Source organism: Aspergillus ruber (genome assembly GCF_000600275.1).
Source record: "Aspergillus ruber CBS 135680 unplaced genomic scaffold scaffold00015, whole genome shotgun sequence".
NCBI lineage: Eukaryota > Fungi > Ascomycota > Eurotiomycetes > Eurotiales > Aspergillaceae > Aspergillus > Aspergillus ruber.
The window spans coordinates 240,654-259,192 of NW_024467311.1; the positions used below are offsets into that span (position 1 = coordinate 240,654).

An 18,539-nucleotide genomic window follows, 5' to 3' on the forward strand; every position below is an offset into this window, starting at 1 on the left:
GTGGGATGGCGTCTAATGCGATTTGGGTGTGACATAGGAAGGTTAATATCAAGTAATGTATTGAAAGTTGTACAAAAACATCCGTCATGATTATTTCATAGTCATTTACTCCGTAAGGTCCCCGCAAAGTGATCAACACAAAGATATTGTGCCGCGGCAGGGGTCCCTGGACGAATATGTGTTTACAAACTTAGGCATTAGTGATGAGTACAGAATAGAGGGTACAGATTCATATAACCAAAAAGGCATGTACAAGTAAATCAAAATGTGGTGCTTTTGCTGTCGCCAGTGACTTCCACCCAATAATGGCAACCACTCAAGCCACGCGTTTGGTCATTGATTCCACTTGACTGTGGCTTGGCGGCGAGCGAGCCAGCGAGAAGGCTCCCCGAAATCGATCGATATCGATATGACGTCATAACAACCATTAGGGGGCTGAAAGGATTGAATAAGGAGGACGAGAAGTGTGGGGAGCACAAATACGTGATGATTCAGTAGAGATGGGGTCGGGATATATTCGGCTTACATACGTACAGTAGTGGTTGTGTTCGGTGAAAAATGGAAATGAATTACTTCATACCAAACGGAATGTAGCCGTTCGCATTAGGAAATAAGGATACAAGGACTCCGCTGTTTTATCTGATTGCTACCGATGTTATTCGGGTGTCGTTGCCGGGGATAGACATTCGGATTATTGTCCAGCGAATGATAATGGTGTGATCTGCTGCTGCGCTTTGAGAATTATGGAGAAGATTATTATGGGGTACTAAGGATTTACCTACTTCCAGAAGCACGTACTCCGTACTGTATCAGAGTACTGTATAAGTATTTGTACCTCATGCTCTGTACTCAGTACGGGGTACGTTATATGTTGTACAGGGGGCTGATGGAGAATGCGTATAAAGAACACATAATTGAACTTATATAGTGTCAGTGCTCTGGTATAGTACTTGTACAGCTGTACTTCCGTTTCAAATACGGACTTCTGATTGGCGGATACTTGTGCCGACGCCTCGTGTGAGTGTATTGCATTGGTAATGGAGGTACATGAAAAATTCATATCGACAGTTCATTGACCCGACAATGTGGACTGAAGCTTTGTTTTTATCGGATGATTATGTCTTTACGTCACCGTGATTGTGATCATAGTTGTTGTATGTGGGGATCTTCTATACAGAGTACAGGCACCTCTACTCTTTTTTAGAGCGCTGGCGTTAGTCTCGTACTTTGGACGGATAGGTCCCTTTGATTCCGGCTACCTGGACGTTGAAAATAAGCTTGTTTTAGCTGCTGGGCGGCAGCAACTCTACTTGCGCGTTGGACGTATATAAAATGAGTTATATGGAGGATTTTGTATACAGTGCAGAATAGATAGGACACCCCTTTATCCCAAGGATATGACTTTTGATGTAGACTCCCAAGGGATAATGGCATACCACCACGGCTGAACCATCTGGGGTAAGGGATGCTCGTATTACATCGACATTGTGCAAAAGGTTGGTTGGTTGACCTATCATCTGTCTGAGAAGTCATGCGCAAATAGCTGGGATGAAACCGAATGAACCGATCGGGCTGAATCAGTTACAGATATTATTGTGTGGTTTTGGACCCGTGTGCAGTCAGTTGATCTTTGCAGTTACCCTTTAGAGAGAAAGAGATAAAGAGAACCCAGGATAGGGTAGGGCACCGGGGACGGAGGACTCCGTCCCAGAAGTAGTGGGTTGTGTAGAGTGTAGTCGTCGTGCGCTGGATTCATCATCCGGGAAACGATTATTGGTTGTTCTTAGAATAGTTGATATCAATGCGTTCATTGGGTTCGTTGGGTTCGTTGTATCCGTGGATCACACAATTCTATATGAATTATGCCGTCTAGGTCTATATCGCATCGTCAGTATGCCCTACAGCAGAAGTACAGTTACAGTACTCTGTATTATGTACATGCGATATCAAATTTTGGGGGGGTGTACTGTCAAAGGCCCGTGCGAGCGGCTCAACGGCAGGAAAGTGTAGCTACTCCGTACTAGACGATCGCATTGATAAGACTATCTCAGTAGCAGCACTCTATGCGGGCGAGACCATCTGTATGTAACGTATGTATCGTTTACTCCGTACTCGTACGGCCCAAGCAACCACCAATAACAGTGTTTGGCGGCACCGGTCCTTTACCCTCTCTGGGTCCAACCCACTAATCCTAGAACTGTCTAAAGGCCAATGATAGAGCTCCAAAAATGGGAGAAAGCAAATGATCAGTCTCTCACTGGAAAATATGTATCAAAATTAGCAGGTATGAGGTAATTGCGTGGCCTTTTTTCTTCTATAGGTAAATTAAGAGAAAATAAGAAAATATAGGCCGTTGAGAGGTACTACTCGGCCCACGTCATCGCCTTTTTTTTTTTTTTTTGGTAAGTGTACTGTAACTACTTATCGGGCTTATGTAACCCACCTGCCGCAATGGTCGTGCATAGTCCGTAATAATAATAATATTATTATGTTTTCTGGGTTTGCTTCGTTCGTTCCATAACTTCCTCAACCTTCTTTCCGTTCTGTTCTGTGGATTTGGGCCTTAATTGAATTTTCATCAACCCACTTATAACAATCCCCAGTGACGTTTTCCATTTTTCTGTGGCCCTAGCTCCCTGGACTCTCTTATTGGGGGCAATTCTACCGTTGGCTCCGTCATCTATCTTTATCATCCATCAGTCTTTTTTCTTCGCTGTTCTCTTCCCGCCTCTCACATCGTTTTGTTTTTCTTTACTGTTTGTCATTCTATATCATTTATACCATTTATAACCTGCCATATCCCTTGTATCTTCTGTCGCCATACTCGTCTTTTCTTACCTTTGCTCCATTTGGATCTACTTAAAAGACAAAAGGGGCCTTTTACCGCGTTTCTTCTATACTCCCACATTGAGCCCCATACTATCAGACACCGGATGTCATCAACATTCTCTACTCAACTTTTTTCATCTTTCCTTGTTTAATCTGATTATTGTTGGCATCATTGCTTGATGATGTTCCGCAACAGGTAAGTCGTGTGCATTCGCCTGGAGACAGTTTCGCTGTAGTATGGAATACTGATGGCCTCTACTCTCCCACAGAAACAACTCTCAGAAGAAGCCAGACAACGAACTCATTCAGAAATTTCAAAGAGCCTTCTCTGATGTGATACCTGGGGCTGCGCAATCGCAAGAAGACAATGGCTCTGTCGGAGATGCTGCTGAGCTCGTAGATCGTACGAGGTATATAACTCATAACCCCCCTCCCCCACGCCTTGGATACTTGAACCTTTCAAATTCAGATTCTAACCGAGGTCAATGTCTAAAAGCAGACTCCATGTACCCAACAACGACGCTAAAACGATCGATACACAAGAACTTCCTCGCGTGGACCCATTCACTTCTCTCGTCGACCCGAATGCCCTTTCCTTGTTGTCCTTCGCCCACCAACCGAACGGTCTCTTGACTCCCAACCTTGGCGGCTTCAACCCCGCGTTCCACAGCCAACATGCCGGCGACTTGCACACCCCCAGCATGGGATTGGACATGATGAATTCGCTCTCGCAGGTGGTGGCCCCCATGGATCAAGATGCAACAGGCATGAGCCTCGACCAGTTTGGTCAACCGCTCTTCTCAAACTCGAACCCCTTTCAAAACCAACAACCTTTCGCCCAGCAGCCGACATTTGCCCCGCCAAGTGTGCTCGTACATCGTGATTCGGGATATGACGCCGCCATGGATGAATCAATCGAGAACTCGTCGCTCAATGATTTTGATATGCAGGCGAATTCACCGGTGAAATTGTCGCAGATGCCAGAGCAACCTAACATGCTTGCAGATCAAAAGTAAGTTCCACTCGCCTTCTGACATCTTGTCAGTATCCTAACACTTCTCCAAGCAGATTCCGATACAATGTGACGTTGCGCGCTCCGACTGCCATGATCAAAAGCCCGGGAGATATTCCAATCACGTATTTGAACAAAGGCCAAGCGTATGGCCTATCCATAGTCGATTCGAGCCCCCCTCCCATGAGCACAAAGCCGGTTCAATACCGAACATTCGTTCGGGTGTCGTTCCAAGAGGAAGAACAACGGGCAAAACCGGCTGCATGCTGGCAACTGTGGAAGGAGGGTAGAGGTTCGAGCGAGGCGCATCAGCGCGGCGGCAAGCTTCAAGCAGTCGAGTACGTTGATCCGTTCCAGGGTGGAGACGAGGACCGGAAAGGTCGCCAGGTTCAGATCGAAAGCACTTCGTTCGATGGTTTCTGCGTCACATGGACCGCGAACCCCGCCACAGCGACATCCGATTGTACGATTCCTGTTCGGTTCAACTTCCTCTCCACGGATTTCAGTCATTCCAAGGGTGTCAAGGGCATTCCTGTTCGGCTGTGCGCGAAGACTCAATTGATATCTGACGACGGAGCCGGGCAGGAGCACGAAGTGAGCTATTGTCAAGTTAAGCTTTTCCGTGATCACGGCGCTGAACGTAAGCTATCGAACGACGTGGCCCATGTGAAGAAGACAATCGAAAAGCTCCGGCAACAGACTGCTCAAGCAGAAATTGGCGCCGGCAACAACGGGAAACGGAAGCGCGTCAATGGCTCTGTTGCTGTCAATGGCGGGGATTATCGTCCCCCGAAGATCACGAAACACAGACGGACATGGTCGATGGATTCACGGGATGGTACCGAGAGGATTTCTCTGGAGGATGATCTGCATGCCAAGCTGGCGGCAATGCAGGAGATGTTCACCTCGACCAGACCTGTCAGTAGCCTTAATTTGCAAGGAGAGGACCAGGACGATCCGGATATGTTCCCGGTCCAACTTCCGGGTAGCACTCATTCCGGTAAGAAACCGGAACTCAGCATTCGGGGAACTCGGTCGAGCTTTGACGGTGTGCTGTCGCCTGCGACGAGTAACCTCTCAAACTCTCCACGCGCAGTCTGGAATCAAATTCCCGGACAATTCCAGTATGACTCGGCATATCAGGGTTCCATGGGTAGCTCCCGGGGTAGCTCTCTTCCTACCTCTGAGATCTCGTTGTCCCGGCCTGTCAAGGTTCAAAAGATCTCGACAGATCCCAATGTTTCGACGGGTTATATCGAAGCAATGGACATCGATCCAACCTACCGGCCGCCAGCGGAGCGTCCATCCAAGCCAAGTAAGTTTTGAACTGACAATTGCAAATTTTCATGGCAAATACTAACCAGTTAATCAGTCGCATGTTTCTATCTGCGTTTCTCGCACAATGGAGCACCACATGACGACTTCTATCGTGCTATCTATTTGAGCGAGCGGACCGTTAGTGATTTGATAGAGAAGATTTCGCACAAGCAGAACATCGATCCAAGTCGCGTTGTACACGTCCTCCACATCAAAGAAAACGATTTGAAGATCATGGTAGACGACGAAGTCGTTCGCGTACTCCCGGATGGTCAAGATATGGATGTCGAAATCTCCGAAGTTTCCGACGCATCATACAGCAGCGAACAGCCTCCGATCGCGTTGAAGCTGAGATATTAAAGAGCACTTCTGTCTGACTGACGCAACCGTGTGTTTGTCCTACGGGATTGCACCCCGCAATTATTTTCGCCTTTCGAATTAATCATACACGTTTCCATACCTTTTTTTGTTCCCTGACTCGCCTCGGGTGTTCTGGACGACTGAGAAGTTTACGAAAAATTCGATCGTTTCCCGTGATGTGACGCCTGGTGCGTGGCACGGAAGTAATGACATTGCACTGGGACGGCTTTTTCAGATTCCCCCCCCCCCCCAGCTTTTTCGGGGGTTTTTCTTTTTTTATGAATGCTTTTTGAGCGAGTTTTTCAGGGCGTTAAGGGCGGAGATGATATACGAGTCTTCGTGAAAAGAACAGTTTGCTTCTATTGTTTGATTTCCTTTTATCGCTTTGATGGTGTTTGAAGCGAAACAATCGTTTCTATCCAACGATAGCACATGGATCGTTGGAGTTGCCTTGCTTTCTCCCCTTTCTTTTCGATTCTGTCGAGTGTCTCTATAGACGAGAGCTCTCGTTTTCCTTTCACATTATCGCATTTTACTTCTCATTATGTCACCCTTGAGGATTTGTTCAGGGACGATACACACGAAATAGATACCCTAGTGGCTATGTTGTTTACTATTTTCCTTTCGGTCCTTTGATCTATGAGCGCAGATAAGGAATATACGTCCGGCTCACTGAAATATTTAAAAACATTCCGAATTCCTGATTCATTAGGCCTGTGTTTGAGAAATGTTGATTGAGCTTGTGTTGACTTCAAAGTTGTTTTCATCTTGTTAAGAGTGACTAGTCTGAATGAAGTTATGATATCATTTCACACTGCTATTTCTGTATATGCGGAGAAGAATTCCGATGGTCCGATCCATAGTTTGCAAAGCAATCTTGAGAGGAACCTGCCAGATCGAAACGCCTGCATTCGCAATCCTATTCCTCTTCTGTTCCTGCTGCTTCGACCTTTACTGGTTTTGCACGTCACAGATCCCACCAATGGTCTTAGTGCTAGAGAAGCCGCGCTTCTTATTGCTCACGATGCATGAAAGGTCCCTGTCCCTAGTTTTAAGGTCGAAGGAAAAGCGAAAAGGTCAACCAGCTAACTACTCGAGTCCATTCGCGCAGTTATTGTAGCTGGAGTAGCTTCATCCCAGTCACAGAAAAAGCAGACCATGACTATCTGGTTGCTCAACTTTATCCGTGATGATGGTACCTTCAGTATTCACTTCGAGATACTCTGTATAGCGTACTATTCTATCATCACTGCCCCGTATTTGTGTCTTACAGACTGACATCATTGGATATCAAAACCACATCAGTAGATGATATTATATTTTCAGGCAATAACTTATGCCTGGGGTATATGGTTAACTTAACGTGATCGGTAAGCGAGATGCGTATGTAAACGAGCTGTATATCTATCTACCTATTTTCTACTTTAGGCCTATTTTTATCAAAAAAGCCTTCAGATAAATCAAACTATCTAACTGGACAATTATTTGACCAATGCCCTATATCACTATACTTTCCACATGTCGGTAGACGCCGTCGCGCTGGTGTTGGAGCTGGAGGCTCTTGGATAGGCTCAGAGGCTTGTATAAACCCCTGAGCTCTCTGTACTGATATACCTTCCTCATAGAATATATGCCTATCTATAAAAGCGTGCTTTTGCTTCTGTACTGCGATTGTAGCGCGTAGTCACCTGGTTCTGTTGCTCAAGTAATATATCTTCCATGTGTATGACTATTTTTGGTGGAATAAGTAATTCCTGAAGCTACTGAAGGCTGATTTCATCTGCTGTCCACCCATTTGCACTTACTTCAAAGAGCTAGTTTCCCGGAAGGCCATCAAGTTAAGCTTCGTTGTATGATTTGCCTTTAGAGATGATCACTGGTGGAAATGCCCACTAGCCACTGTTGGAATATAGAGGTTCCTTACCGAACAATACCAACTGATGCCTGATTAATGCCTCGCTGATATCATATGGCGCAAGCAGCTTATTTACTCTGCCATTACTGCCTTTGAAACTGCACAATCGCTTAGTATACTCTATAAGGTAGTCAACAGTCTTATATAGGATCCTAGATAGCACCCTTTCGCAAGAATCAGAGGCCTCAACCATATACGCTCGATACGTACTTTCGACCATGACTAAGCTGTGATTCCGACAGCCATATCAGCCTCACGTGACTATGCGGGGAGCTAAAGCAGAATCATTGGATAGTAGGCTGCGATGGAAATGCAGGAAGGAACAAGGATCAAGTTGATATTCCATGAAGGAATCACGTGACCCCTACCATTTATATACCGAAAGAATGGTATACAGATGGTATACGCTACCACATCTCCCACCACAAGATGGTATACGAAATGGTAGGAAGCGAAGGGTATATAAGGACACTCATTCATGTATTTAGTTTAGATCTTCGCGATCAATTCTAGTTAATCAAGCATTGGTTACCTTCTAGTTTCTGACTCGTCCGCACTTAACCAACAACCCAGTATACGTACTCGGTTGGCCTTGTTTCCCTATTCGTTACCTTTACCGTTTTTAATTGTTTATTATTTACAAAGCCTGGAGGGCGCGATATACCCATCGACACATACGACTTATTGAACCGGACCCGGAGGGGCATTGAGCACACGATTACTTGGAAGACACTTAGGGTAAGTGTCCTGTCTCGAAACACAACTAACTAGAACCCTAGGTACGATACGAGAGAAGCCAGGTTGTGACACATTGATTGACTCAATCACGGTTACCCACTCCTGGTTCCTGGCTGTAAAACTGATCTCTGACATTAGTATTCTGCTCAGGGATCACCTTTGCAGTTACAGTAAGGCCCATTACAGAGCCAGTCTCACCAAAATTATAGATATTCTCCAATAGGATACCATGCTCAGTCATCATCTGCTGAATGGTGTTACAACCTCTCCTGAATAATCCTTGGGTCCTCCTGTTTTGTTCGCTTGTAGCCATATATTTTGTGAAAAGCAAGATTTGAGCTCTGGATGGCACTGGGTAAAGTTATAGGCCCATTCTTCTTCGCCAACAGTCTGGATAGTAGTAGAGCCACGCTTTGTGAGTAGAAGATTCGCCATTTCTTGTACAGTAGCGGACCTAGGTGCTGCTTTACGTAGGCTCATTGGTAGTACCCATTGCTTAAGCAATCCCTCTTCAGTTTGGGCCAGTTTACAGCTGTTGGTGCGAGGTTCAACGCAATGTAGAACCGCATAGTTGTGTTCAGAGGGTAGATTCAGGCATGTTAAAGCGGCGCACTATCTCGCGTATAGAGTTGATTGCTTTGTTTTTAATAGCCTGTGCAGCTAATGGAAGGCGACCCTCTTGCTCAATACATTTTCGGCCTGTTTGAGGGTGATCTGGTGGAATGGTGCTCGGTAGAAGATAGAAGAGAGGTATGGGGTGCGAAGAAGTGGGTGGGTGCGCTGCTCGCTTATCGATTACGTGAATTGAGGGGAGAAGTCTAGCCTTGTCTACTTCGTATCTTGCAAAACCATCCTCGCCTCTCAAATTGAACCAAAGGCTAAACAGAGAAAAAAAAACCCCCAATATCTTCGCCTTCCCACTCCCCATCCTCCAGAAAATCTACGCAGAATGCCTAGGCTTCGAACAGTTCGACTTATGCAACTTCAACAGCGTAAAGGACCTAGCCCCTGTAGGCGAATGGTCCGGTCGCCAGCACCGTTTCAACAAACCACCACTGGATACACTCCAGTGCTATTATTGTGGCTTTAGATCTTGTTTCCGGTGCAAGCAACGCTTGGCGAACCAGTTGTTCTATGTTCCCATGGGGGTGTCTGAGGATGCACAGTCGACTTTCTATTCTAGGAATAGGTTCTCCGTATATAATGATAGGTATTATAGGCTTTTGCTGCTGAGATATATTGCACCTATGGCGTTGAGGGCTTTGAGGACGATCCGGATTGGGGCGGAGCCTGGAAGAGAGCACAGTGAGTATATCTTCAGCGTGTATCAAAAATAGGAAATGCAGTGCAATTCGAATTACATCGACCAGGTTCGTGAGGAAGAACAAACCAAGAAGCAAGAGGTCCTGCCTGATTGGCTTGGTTTCTGCTCGAGACTAGCTGCACTTGTGAAGCCAGATCAGCTGGAGCTTAGCGTTTTTGGCAGTTTCTTTGATGTCGATACGACGCGAAGACTTTTGAACACCTTGCTTGAACAGCCGCGCTTGAGGAACTGCTCTATTTACACTGGACTTGTCCATGATAAAGAGTTACAATTTCTCGTCTAGGATATCGTCAAAAGGACCACCACGCGACAAAAAGGCCACAACAAGGATACGATCCAATCCCCATCCACCAAGCTTCCAGATGAGATCCAACTCCGAATCCTAAAGTAGACGGACCTAATAGCGCCCGATGTCCTTACCTGGATAACCCCCCAAATGGGCTTCATCCCCCGAAGAAAATGCGCGAGAAGCCATTACTGCCCCTCAGCCCACGTCGCCTATGCTTCATTTCACTTCTGCTGGCAAACGCCAACGGCACTATTCCAAGTCAACCGCCAGATCTGACAACAAGCATTATTTGTCTTCTACCTGTGGAATCGATTCTCCCTGAAACTGAGCCATCCATGGTATGATCTCGACTATAATTTGCTGCCCCCCGCAACTTCAAAAAGAACCTGTTGTACCTCCTAACCCGGTCTCGGAATACAGCCTCGAATATCTCCAGCATCTCAAATGGTATGTCGTCTATCTCGAGATCGACTCCCTCCTTACAGGCGGGAAAAATCGCAGTTTCTCGCTTGAGGCGCTGGACTTTCTTGCTCAATATACGTCCTCGCACCAATTAACCCTCAATATATGTCGCTCGAAGAATATCAGCAGACATTCTCCTTTATTCTACCAGGGGACCCTGGTAACAAGGATCCCACAAAGGAGAAATGGGAGTGTTACTGGGACATAATCGAGCCTGTGGCGGCTAGGTTACGGGGACTAAAGAATTTCTTCTTGAGACTTTCTTGGCCAGTGCAGACTACCAAGATGAAGGCAAGGGATGCGATGGAGGTGGGGCTGGGGAGGGGGGTCATGAGGGATGGATACGATATTCTCAAAAGGGGAAAGACGTTGACGAATTCGGTTTGATGCGTGACGCGTGGGTCGTTGATCTATAGGATGGTCGACTGTATACATGCAGTGTTATTGTTCCTGGTCTGAAGGATCACGGGATTCGATAGGTTTATATTCATATCTTCTGATTCGTTCGAATATTAAAAATAGTAAACACCAATATATTTATAGCATCCAAGGACAAACTGATCACAACCTGTTCTAGTTACGCTTGACCTTGACTAAGCGTAGGGAATGACCCTGGACGCAAGTTGAACATAAAAAAAAACAACCGTATTATTGCATATAATGTGTCTGGTCTAACTGCTGCAAATCGTAGAACACATGTAGAAGCTTTCCCATCGAAATCACACCACATTATTAGTTATTACACATGCTGAAAAGTACCCGTTAACTCCTAATGAAACCTCATAAGTCCCCGATGCTCCGTAACACGAGTGAGGCCCTCTAACCGGTAACAGTGTCGTGATGGTCTAGAAAAACAGGATGCTCAAGAGTGTCAGCAATGCCACTATAACAGTGCGTGCTCCCGTAGGATGGAAAGCAGCATCCGATTTGGAAGGTTCAGTAGTTGAAGCTGAGTCGGGGGCTGTCGCCGTCGCAGCGTCTCCAGTCGTCTTCGAGCTGGTGGATCCAGAAGCGGAATGAGTAACTCGCGAAGAGATAGAAGTAGAAAAACCAGATGAAGCCGACGACGAGATAGAAGAAAAGGCAGATGAAGTCACTGTATCGCTGGACGTAATCGGAGCCACTGGAATGGTGCTTGTCAAACTGGAAGCCAGAGTGCTGGACGGGGCAATGGTAGTGGACAAGGTAGCCGTGCTAGACGGGACGACATCACTAGCCGGCACGGAGGTGCTGAATGAGACAGAGGTGCCAGGCGGGATAACAGTGTCAGACGAGACAATGGAACTAGACGAAGTGGAAATCCCAGGCACGTTATCAAAGGCACTGGAGGTCTGTGACGCTCCAGGCTCGTGTCCGCAAACAGTCTCAGTAACAGTCACGACATTCGCGTCTAGTATAAGATCAGCATCTATACTGCCAATTGGGAAGGAGGAATACGAGGGATGACATACCACCACGGGGAAAGAGCTGGTATCTGGCCAGGGTGGGGGGTTCGTGCTCTGCTCAAGAGGGAAGGTGGTTAGTCTCGCATGTCAATGGTGTTGACCAGCAGAGGGACATTGATACTCACCAGCGAGAAGCTTCAACAGAGAGCGTTCATCTTCCGCATTGTACATGCTTCCCACAGTTCCTATCGATATCAGTTGGACGAATCAGTGGCGTTGGAGATGGAATACTTACCACGAGCCAACCCAGAGACGGCCAGGAAAAACACAAGCATGACGACCAAGAGGTTGATACGGGGAACCATGGTTACTCGAAGAAGTGAACTCAGGTAATATTTAGATCAGGAAGGGGCTCTGAAGGCAATTAGAAGGAAGGAAAGTGATGGACGATGGAAAGAGTGATGAAGAGGGTGAAGAAGGAGGATGGAGGAGAAAAGAGAAAAGGAAGGAGGGTAGTAGGGAGGGGAATATATAGGCCGCTCTGGCCGGCAGAAATCAATTGGGAAGGCGTGACCCAGGCCAGGAAAAACCCGAATCGGGCCGTTACACCAAGGCGTCCCAATTGGGAAGGCACGTGTCAAATCGAGTTCGTCTTGCGAGACACTCGTCTTTTATTCCTGGCTCGAGGTTTCTTCTGTAATGACTTGGTATGTGAGACAGCGGGGTCCAGATCTTTATCATCATGTAATTGGTATTCCTTGAATCGTAAATTGACTATCATGGGTATCTCCATCATAAGCAAAACATAATCATCTGTCCCATATAAACACTCATTCCTTTAGTTGTAGTCTGTCCAGCTTCTGAATCGTATTAGTCTCGTCCGACCAGACCCGCTCTGTAATGCCATTGAAGGCCACTGGCAGTATCGAAAGTCTTCATGCGCTCAGGGCCAAGTGGCAGTCACCTGGAGATATCTAACGAAGCATTTTGGGGTCTACCATTGGTAACTAGTGAACTGACAACCCTGTGATCTCCATTTCCTCAGAATCATCACCAATAGTTTCGATTTCCTTGGCCATTGCACAGATCCGACATCCATCCCCAACCCGGTCCCTGAGTAGTCGAGCGGTCGTCACCTTGGGACCGACTGTGCGGGATGCGGACAATGACGTTTCATCAAACGTTGGCGTACGCGGGAATGGCACAGGTGTATGAGTTCCCGAGGAATTATCATCCGTGCCCGGAGCAGGCTCTGGATGGACGTGTGATAGATGGAATATATGACCGCAGGCGAAGCCGACAAGGATCTCTTGTTCTGCAATTCAGGATAAGCATTGACCAATCAATACACGGTAGGCTCTTTTCTTACCGTTAGGGTGAAAGGGAGATTGACAACCAGCACACCGGCCTGCGGAGGATTTGGACGGTTTCGCGGACTTTACGGTTTCAGCAACACTCTTCGAGTCATCTTGGGCATTCACATCCTCTTTCTCCTCGTCTTCGACTATGTTGAACTTGATTCCTCGTTTCTGGCCTTTCCGCAATTGATCCATCCCTACCGCAACCTCACTCTGAAGGACTTTCGCGGCACCTTGACTGATACTCGCTTGGAGATCATGTTCGCGGATCATACGAGTGAGACCCTCCCGTAAGCCTTCGATCTCCAGACCACTAGGGATGCGCCTAACGAGCTTGATTGGGTCGATCGCGGTCCCTGCCTCGACAAGCAATCCGTGGATGAAACGGGGTTTGTCCATCGAATAGTCGAGAAGATCTTCCCAGAGGTCTGGGTCGTCTTGTGATTTGGCAAACGATATGGCTTTCGAGACATCCTTCAGATCCGAAAGTATGAGGTTCAATGCCCGTTTGGTTTGGCCCATTTTCGATAGCAGGTAGATAAGCTCTGGGGTATAGCGACGGGTTTCGCATATGGAACTTGCCATCTCAAAAGAGTAAGCAGTGCTGGTCTGTAGGAATTCCATCAACAATGGTCTATCGTAGTCAGCGAACAGCTCTACAGCCGTGTCCGCAAAGTGATCAATCAATGCTTTGCCTTCATCGGCTGCCAATTTACTCGCTGCATCCCGTACACGAGCTCCACGGCCCCTACGAGGCTTTGTGGCCTCGTGGGGAAGCGACTCTCCCCGCCAGAGAGCCCGCAAGTAGAAATAAAGATAGAGCAAGCGATTCTTAGCTTGCAGCTGGGCGACCACTGTCTCTGGACGAACGATGCCCGTGTACGCTTCGCTGACGAGAACTTTTATAGGCTCTGCCGTTGCTTCTTCAAGCTCAGGAATGGGTGCCGATTTCAACTGTTCTCTGGTTACGCGGATCAAGATAAAGGCCGGAATATCATCAGAAACAGCATCCAGAAGACGGTGCTCTCTAATTAACGACATCACCGTATCTGCATCTTGAAGGCGGATGTAGCAGCGCAATGCTTCATGATAATGACCTCCCACCAAGTAAAGCTTAGCAAGGCATTTCATAAGAGTACGCCAATCTTCAGAATCTGGAACTGTAGAGTCAGATTGCAGTTGCTTCTCTATGGCCTTCCCCACGTTGTTGGCATCGAAAAGGTCTGATGGCCATGCATCGACGAGTTCCTCCAGTCTGCGTCGGTCTTGTGGAACATAATGCAAAAGAATGGTGTCATAAATGGCTGACGATAGTGGTGGATGCAGATGAGTAGGGATATATGAAGATATCTCATCGAGCTTTCTGTTGTCTATAAATCTCCAAGCCCAATGCTCCCATCTAGGAGCAGTAATGATCACTTTAGCAGAGATCTCAGCAGCCTCGGCCCACTTCTCTTCCTTGACAAGCTGTTCAACCCATAACTCGCCAATCCGGCGCTTCTCCTGGTCAGCTGCAGAGTTCACTGCTCGGCCCGTCGTCGTAATCGATGACCGGTCGTCGGCAAAGAAATCACCAAGGCTGCTCTGCTTCGTTGGGGTTTCAGAGATGTTATCATTGAGTTGACTCGCAGACCCAGCTGCTTCTGGATGCTCATCGACAAGTTTCCAGGCTTCCTCGTATTTCCCACGTGCATCTAACCACGCCAGACGATCTGTGAGATCTCTCTTCAGAGAAACGACGCAATCGAAGGGACTATGAATGAAAATTCGCGATCCAATAGCCCCTGCAACTTCCTGCAACTCTTTGGGAAGGGGCTCGTCGTTGAAGATCCTTCGTGAAGATATGGTATCTGCCGCCCTACTTGAGCGCCTATCACCACTGCTCGTGGTACTTCGGATACTTCCCGCAGAGCTGAACAGACGTGCAGGATACATTGTTGCATCCCAGAGACCGTTCCCAATTGCACCCAATGTTCCTCGCTGGGTAATAGGAATAGGCGTCTTCCAAGGAGATAAAATGGACATATGGTAGTCCGAGGAAGTGAGACTTTCATAACGACTGACGGAGAGTGTGTCAGCGCTGAGCTCTTCCTTGCTTTCAATGTCAATGATCCGAAGTTCAGGTTCTAGGCCCTTTTGGCGTCGGTGAGTCCCAGGACGAAGAACACCATGTTTGGACCGCTGTTCTGAAGCGTCATCTTCCGCTTCGATATGTGCAAGTACCATAATGAGGCGGGGGGTATATAAAGAAATTCCGGATATAACACAATCCGTTCGTAATCTGAAATTAGGTTAGCAGCGATCTTTGACTATGGCAAATTTAGGGAAGCGTACACTGTAGAAACCTCCACGGAGCCGAGCTTGTGGTCCCGAATATTCTTGTTCGGTCGATCGGGGTATACATGGATAACCCAAACTGTACCTCCCCAGCCGACAATCAGCTTCTCCACCGTTTCTTGTGCCGGGGCCGGTTTAGGTGATTTGGGATTCTCATGAGAGGCATCAACCCTGGAAACCGGATCGTCCAGGCTATCTAAGGAGTCTTCATCAATCCACTCAGCCCGGGCTTTCCAAACACCGGCCATTTCTTCCCAGCCGGGAAGGTTTGGACGGTCTATGTGACCGACTCGTTTCCAGGCAAGGTCCAGATCTGCGGAATCCAAATGCAGATTTGATCGCATGATTTTGATACCCTCCTCATTGACCCAAGTGACATATTTCCCAGACAATGACCATCTTATCACGCTGATAGACCCTTCTCCGCTATGTAGGACTATATCTTTGCCGTTATTTGCCCCCAGGCCTATCGAGCCTAGCCAGCTGGAAGCTGCTGCTGCAGCACCCCCCATTGTGGTTGAATTTGAGCTTGCTCCCACCCGACCACCTGTGGTAAGAATGAGATCGCCTGCACGTCCGCCTGACAAAAATGTCCTGTCACTCTTGTACTCGGGGGACAATGCGACCGTTTGGACCGGCCGACCAAAGTTCCGTAGTATGACATCTCTTGGGTCCACCAACGACGAAATGCATACATTCCCATCGATGGAGGAGGTTGCAATGTATATTGAGTTCGAAGGTATCGCGGGAACAGCCGCTTGCTGGCTCCTCGGTTGTCCTCGAAGACTGGCAGAACTGGAGGAAGACCTGTTGGGGAGCTGGTCTTCAGTAAAGGTAGAAGCTCTGGTCAATGGTTCCGGTTTGAAAGTCGGCAGGGGAGGAGGGAACGGTGAGACTGAGATAGACGTGACACTTGCTGAATGGGCATGATATACACGAAGGGATTGTAGGAGAGGCAAGGACAGCACATGCTATGGGGGGTCAGCCATTGGGTCATGTTGGGTTGGTGTTCACGACTTACAATGTTGCCATTATGCGTTCCAATCACCTATATTACTGTTAAACATATAAATCAGTTTGAGGCATCTAGAAAGTCATACCATCTTGTCTCCTGCGGTGATGAAAGAGCTTGTTGCATCGCCATTCCGGTATACCGAGCCCAGATGTTTCGTCAGATACGCATATTTGAGCCGTGGTTCCTCGTCTTCATCCTCCTCGCTATCACCATCCTCTTCTTCTCCTTCTATTTCATCCTCCCCATCCTCTGTGCTTTCATCGTCGCCATTGTTTTGTCCGTCCTCAGTTGGTGTCGGTCGATCATTGCGATAGTGCTTGTCGCTGGTTTCGTTGGTACTCTGCGGGATAGATGTTTCGTGCTCGGGATTTGCCTGGCTAGCACTGTCTGCTACCTCCGTCGCGCCAGGCGCGTCCATGGCGAGAGCCTTTTTCCGTGCCTGGAGCTATTCAAGCAGCTGCGGCCCAACAATGTCGTCAGTCCAGTTGTCGGCCTGGGGTAGTTGATCGGAGGAAGCGCTGACTCAGCAGATTCCCGATGTTCTTTTTTCCGCGGCGCTGACGATTATTCACAGAAATGTCCCGTAAAAGTCCAGCGATTTCCAGCACTATCATCCGGATCGGACCTACCATGGACACGAGAGCTAACAATCGCTCGCTTTTCGCGTTGTCATTCTTAAGTACAGACTAAAACGCCGCCACACGATGTTCCCAAGGCCATACCTCTGTTCGGCCTGGAAAAGGCCCGCGTTGAGACTACCACAAAGCCAATTTCCTCGAGATTCTTCTCCAAGGAGCGGTTTCTTTTCATCTGTTGCACATCTCAGGCAGAAGCAATCTAATAAGGATGGCGATGTTTCTGAAGAGTGGTCTTCCGAACTGCAGAAGCAGCGGAAGAGGGGTGGTAGATCCCCGGCAGCCCCAACTTCGTTACGAAGAGTAGCTGTGGAGGCACAAAGATCCAGGGACAGTTTTATTTCGAAGACTCAGCTCAAAGAGCAAGGCTTCTATCAGACTAAGGTTTCAATAATCAAACGTTGTGATAATCTCCTTTACTGATGTTTATTTCCTCGAATTAAGACAGTGACAGCGTATGCCGTAGCAGAAAAATTTGACATTTGCAAGGTCAGAGAAATTCTCCAATACCGGGGCTTTGAGCCCGACCCTCTCGAGACCGGCCTCTATCCCCAAGTCGTCCATGTTCAAGTGCCGCTAGACTCAATACGTCGTATAAGCAATCCAACCACAACAGATCTCCCTCCTGATGAGATAGGGGACGTTTTCATATTCCCGTCAGGCACAGTTGTAGCATGGTCGCTACCCGAAGGGTTCACCTCCTTTTTGGCAACGAGGACACTACTTCCAGCGGCGAAGGGAGAACATGCGGGGGATCTTGAAACTGAAGACCTCGAATACGTGGAAGATGCCAGCCGAGAGAACAGCAACATCCGAGGTGACACAATTATACTTGGGACAAAACCAGAAGGGGTGGAATCCGGCTTGCAGCTTCCACCTGGTCGGCAATCTATCGATACAGTCCTGACCAAGGTTGCGTTTTCTTCAGGATTAGCTCGAAGCACAAAGTTGGCGGTGCTGGAGGCTCTCCTCGCGAATTACTTTGAATCTACTCGAGCAATCCCAACGCTTTTGTCGAGAGGCGCACGTCTTCCATACACCCGGGACTTTATCCTGCGCAAAACCGGCCAGCTTCTCAGTGTCCGCGCCCAACTGAATCTTTATTCGGAGCTCACGGACTCTTTGCCTGATCTCTTCTGGGATAGCCGACATGAACTTGGCCTGGAGGGATACTACGAACAGGTAGGGAGAGCATTGGACGTGGGCATTCGCATCAAGCTCTTGAACGAGAAGATGGACTATGCGCAAGAAATAGCGAGTGTTCTCCGGGAAAGACTGAGTGAGACCCATGGTCTTCGACTCGAATGGATCATTATTTTGCTCATTGCAGTTGAGATTGGCTTTGAAATTCTCCGACTGTGGAAAGAGCGATTTCACGAAACGGAGGACAGACATTAGGTCAGCCTGAACTAATGGGTCTATCCTCACATATACGTGGTGATGTATGAGTGTTGATACCCGTGTAGTATAAGATAGAATCTCCTTAGGAATTGAGACTGCATAGACAACCTCTCCGTACGGCGAGCGGAACGATGCTCCGTACTCCATTTCCCCAGATTGATA

The 18,539-nt window shown here is 47.7% G+C and overlaps 4 protein-coding genes across 4 annotated transcripts; 2 read left to right on the top strand and 2 right to left on the bottom strand.

Annotated features, from left to right (window-relative positions):
* Window positions 1-2,851: 2,851 nt before the first annotated feature.
* Window positions 2,852-5,789, top strand: EURHEDRAFT_81149 (grainyhead-like protein). Its single transcript, XM_040787658.1, has 5 exons — window positions 2,852-3,025; window positions 3,099-3,239; window positions 3,326-3,841; window positions 3,898-5,156; window positions 5,214-5,789. The coding sequence occupies exons 1-5, from the start codon at window positions 3,009-3,011 to the stop codon at window positions 5,516-5,518; spliced, it is 2,238 nt and encodes a 745-aa protein (XP_040638322.1). The 5' UTR covers window positions 2,852-3,008; the 3' UTR covers window positions 5,519-5,789.
* Window positions 5,790-10,886: 5,097 nt separating this feature from the next.
* On the bottom strand, window positions 10,887-12,101 carry EURHEDRAFT_412988 (uncharacterized protein). The gene is made up of 4 exons (XM_040782055.1): window positions 11,927-12,101; window positions 11,817-11,876; window positions 11,698-11,745; window positions 10,887-11,636 (listed from the first exon to the last, which is right to left on the bottom strand). The coding sequence occupies exons 1-4, from the start codon at window positions 11,994-11,996 to the stop codon at window positions 11,092-11,094; spliced, it is 723 nt and encodes a 240-aa protein (XP_040638323.1). The 5' UTR covers window positions 11,997-12,101; the 3' UTR covers window positions 10,887-11,091.
* Window positions 12,102-12,283: 182 nt separating this feature from the next.
* Window positions 12,284-16,823, bottom strand: EURHEDRAFT_412989 (CLH domain-containing protein). Its single transcript, XM_040782056.1, has 5 exons — window positions 16,427-16,823; window positions 16,348-16,374; window positions 15,324-16,297; window positions 13,001-15,270; window positions 12,284-12,946 (listed from the first exon to the last, which is right to left on the bottom strand). Exons 1-5 carry the CDS (start codon window positions 16,757-16,759, stop codon window positions 12,639-12,641), a joined length of 3,912 nt encoding a protein of 1,303 aa, XP_040638324.1. The 5' UTR covers window positions 16,760-16,823; the 3' UTR covers window positions 12,284-12,638.
* Window positions 16,824-16,928: 105 nt separating this feature from the next.
* EURHEDRAFT_412990 (RMD1 family protein) lies at window positions 16,929-18,487 on the top strand. The gene is made up of 2 exons (XM_040782057.1): window positions 16,929-17,360; window positions 17,421-18,487. The coding sequence occupies exons 1-2, from the start codon at window positions 17,046-17,048 to the stop codon at window positions 18,372-18,374; spliced, it is 1,269 nt and encodes a 422-aa protein (XP_040638325.1). The 5' UTR covers window positions 16,929-17,045; the 3' UTR covers window positions 18,375-18,487.
* The last annotated feature ends 52 nt before the right edge of the window (window positions 18,488-18,539 follow it).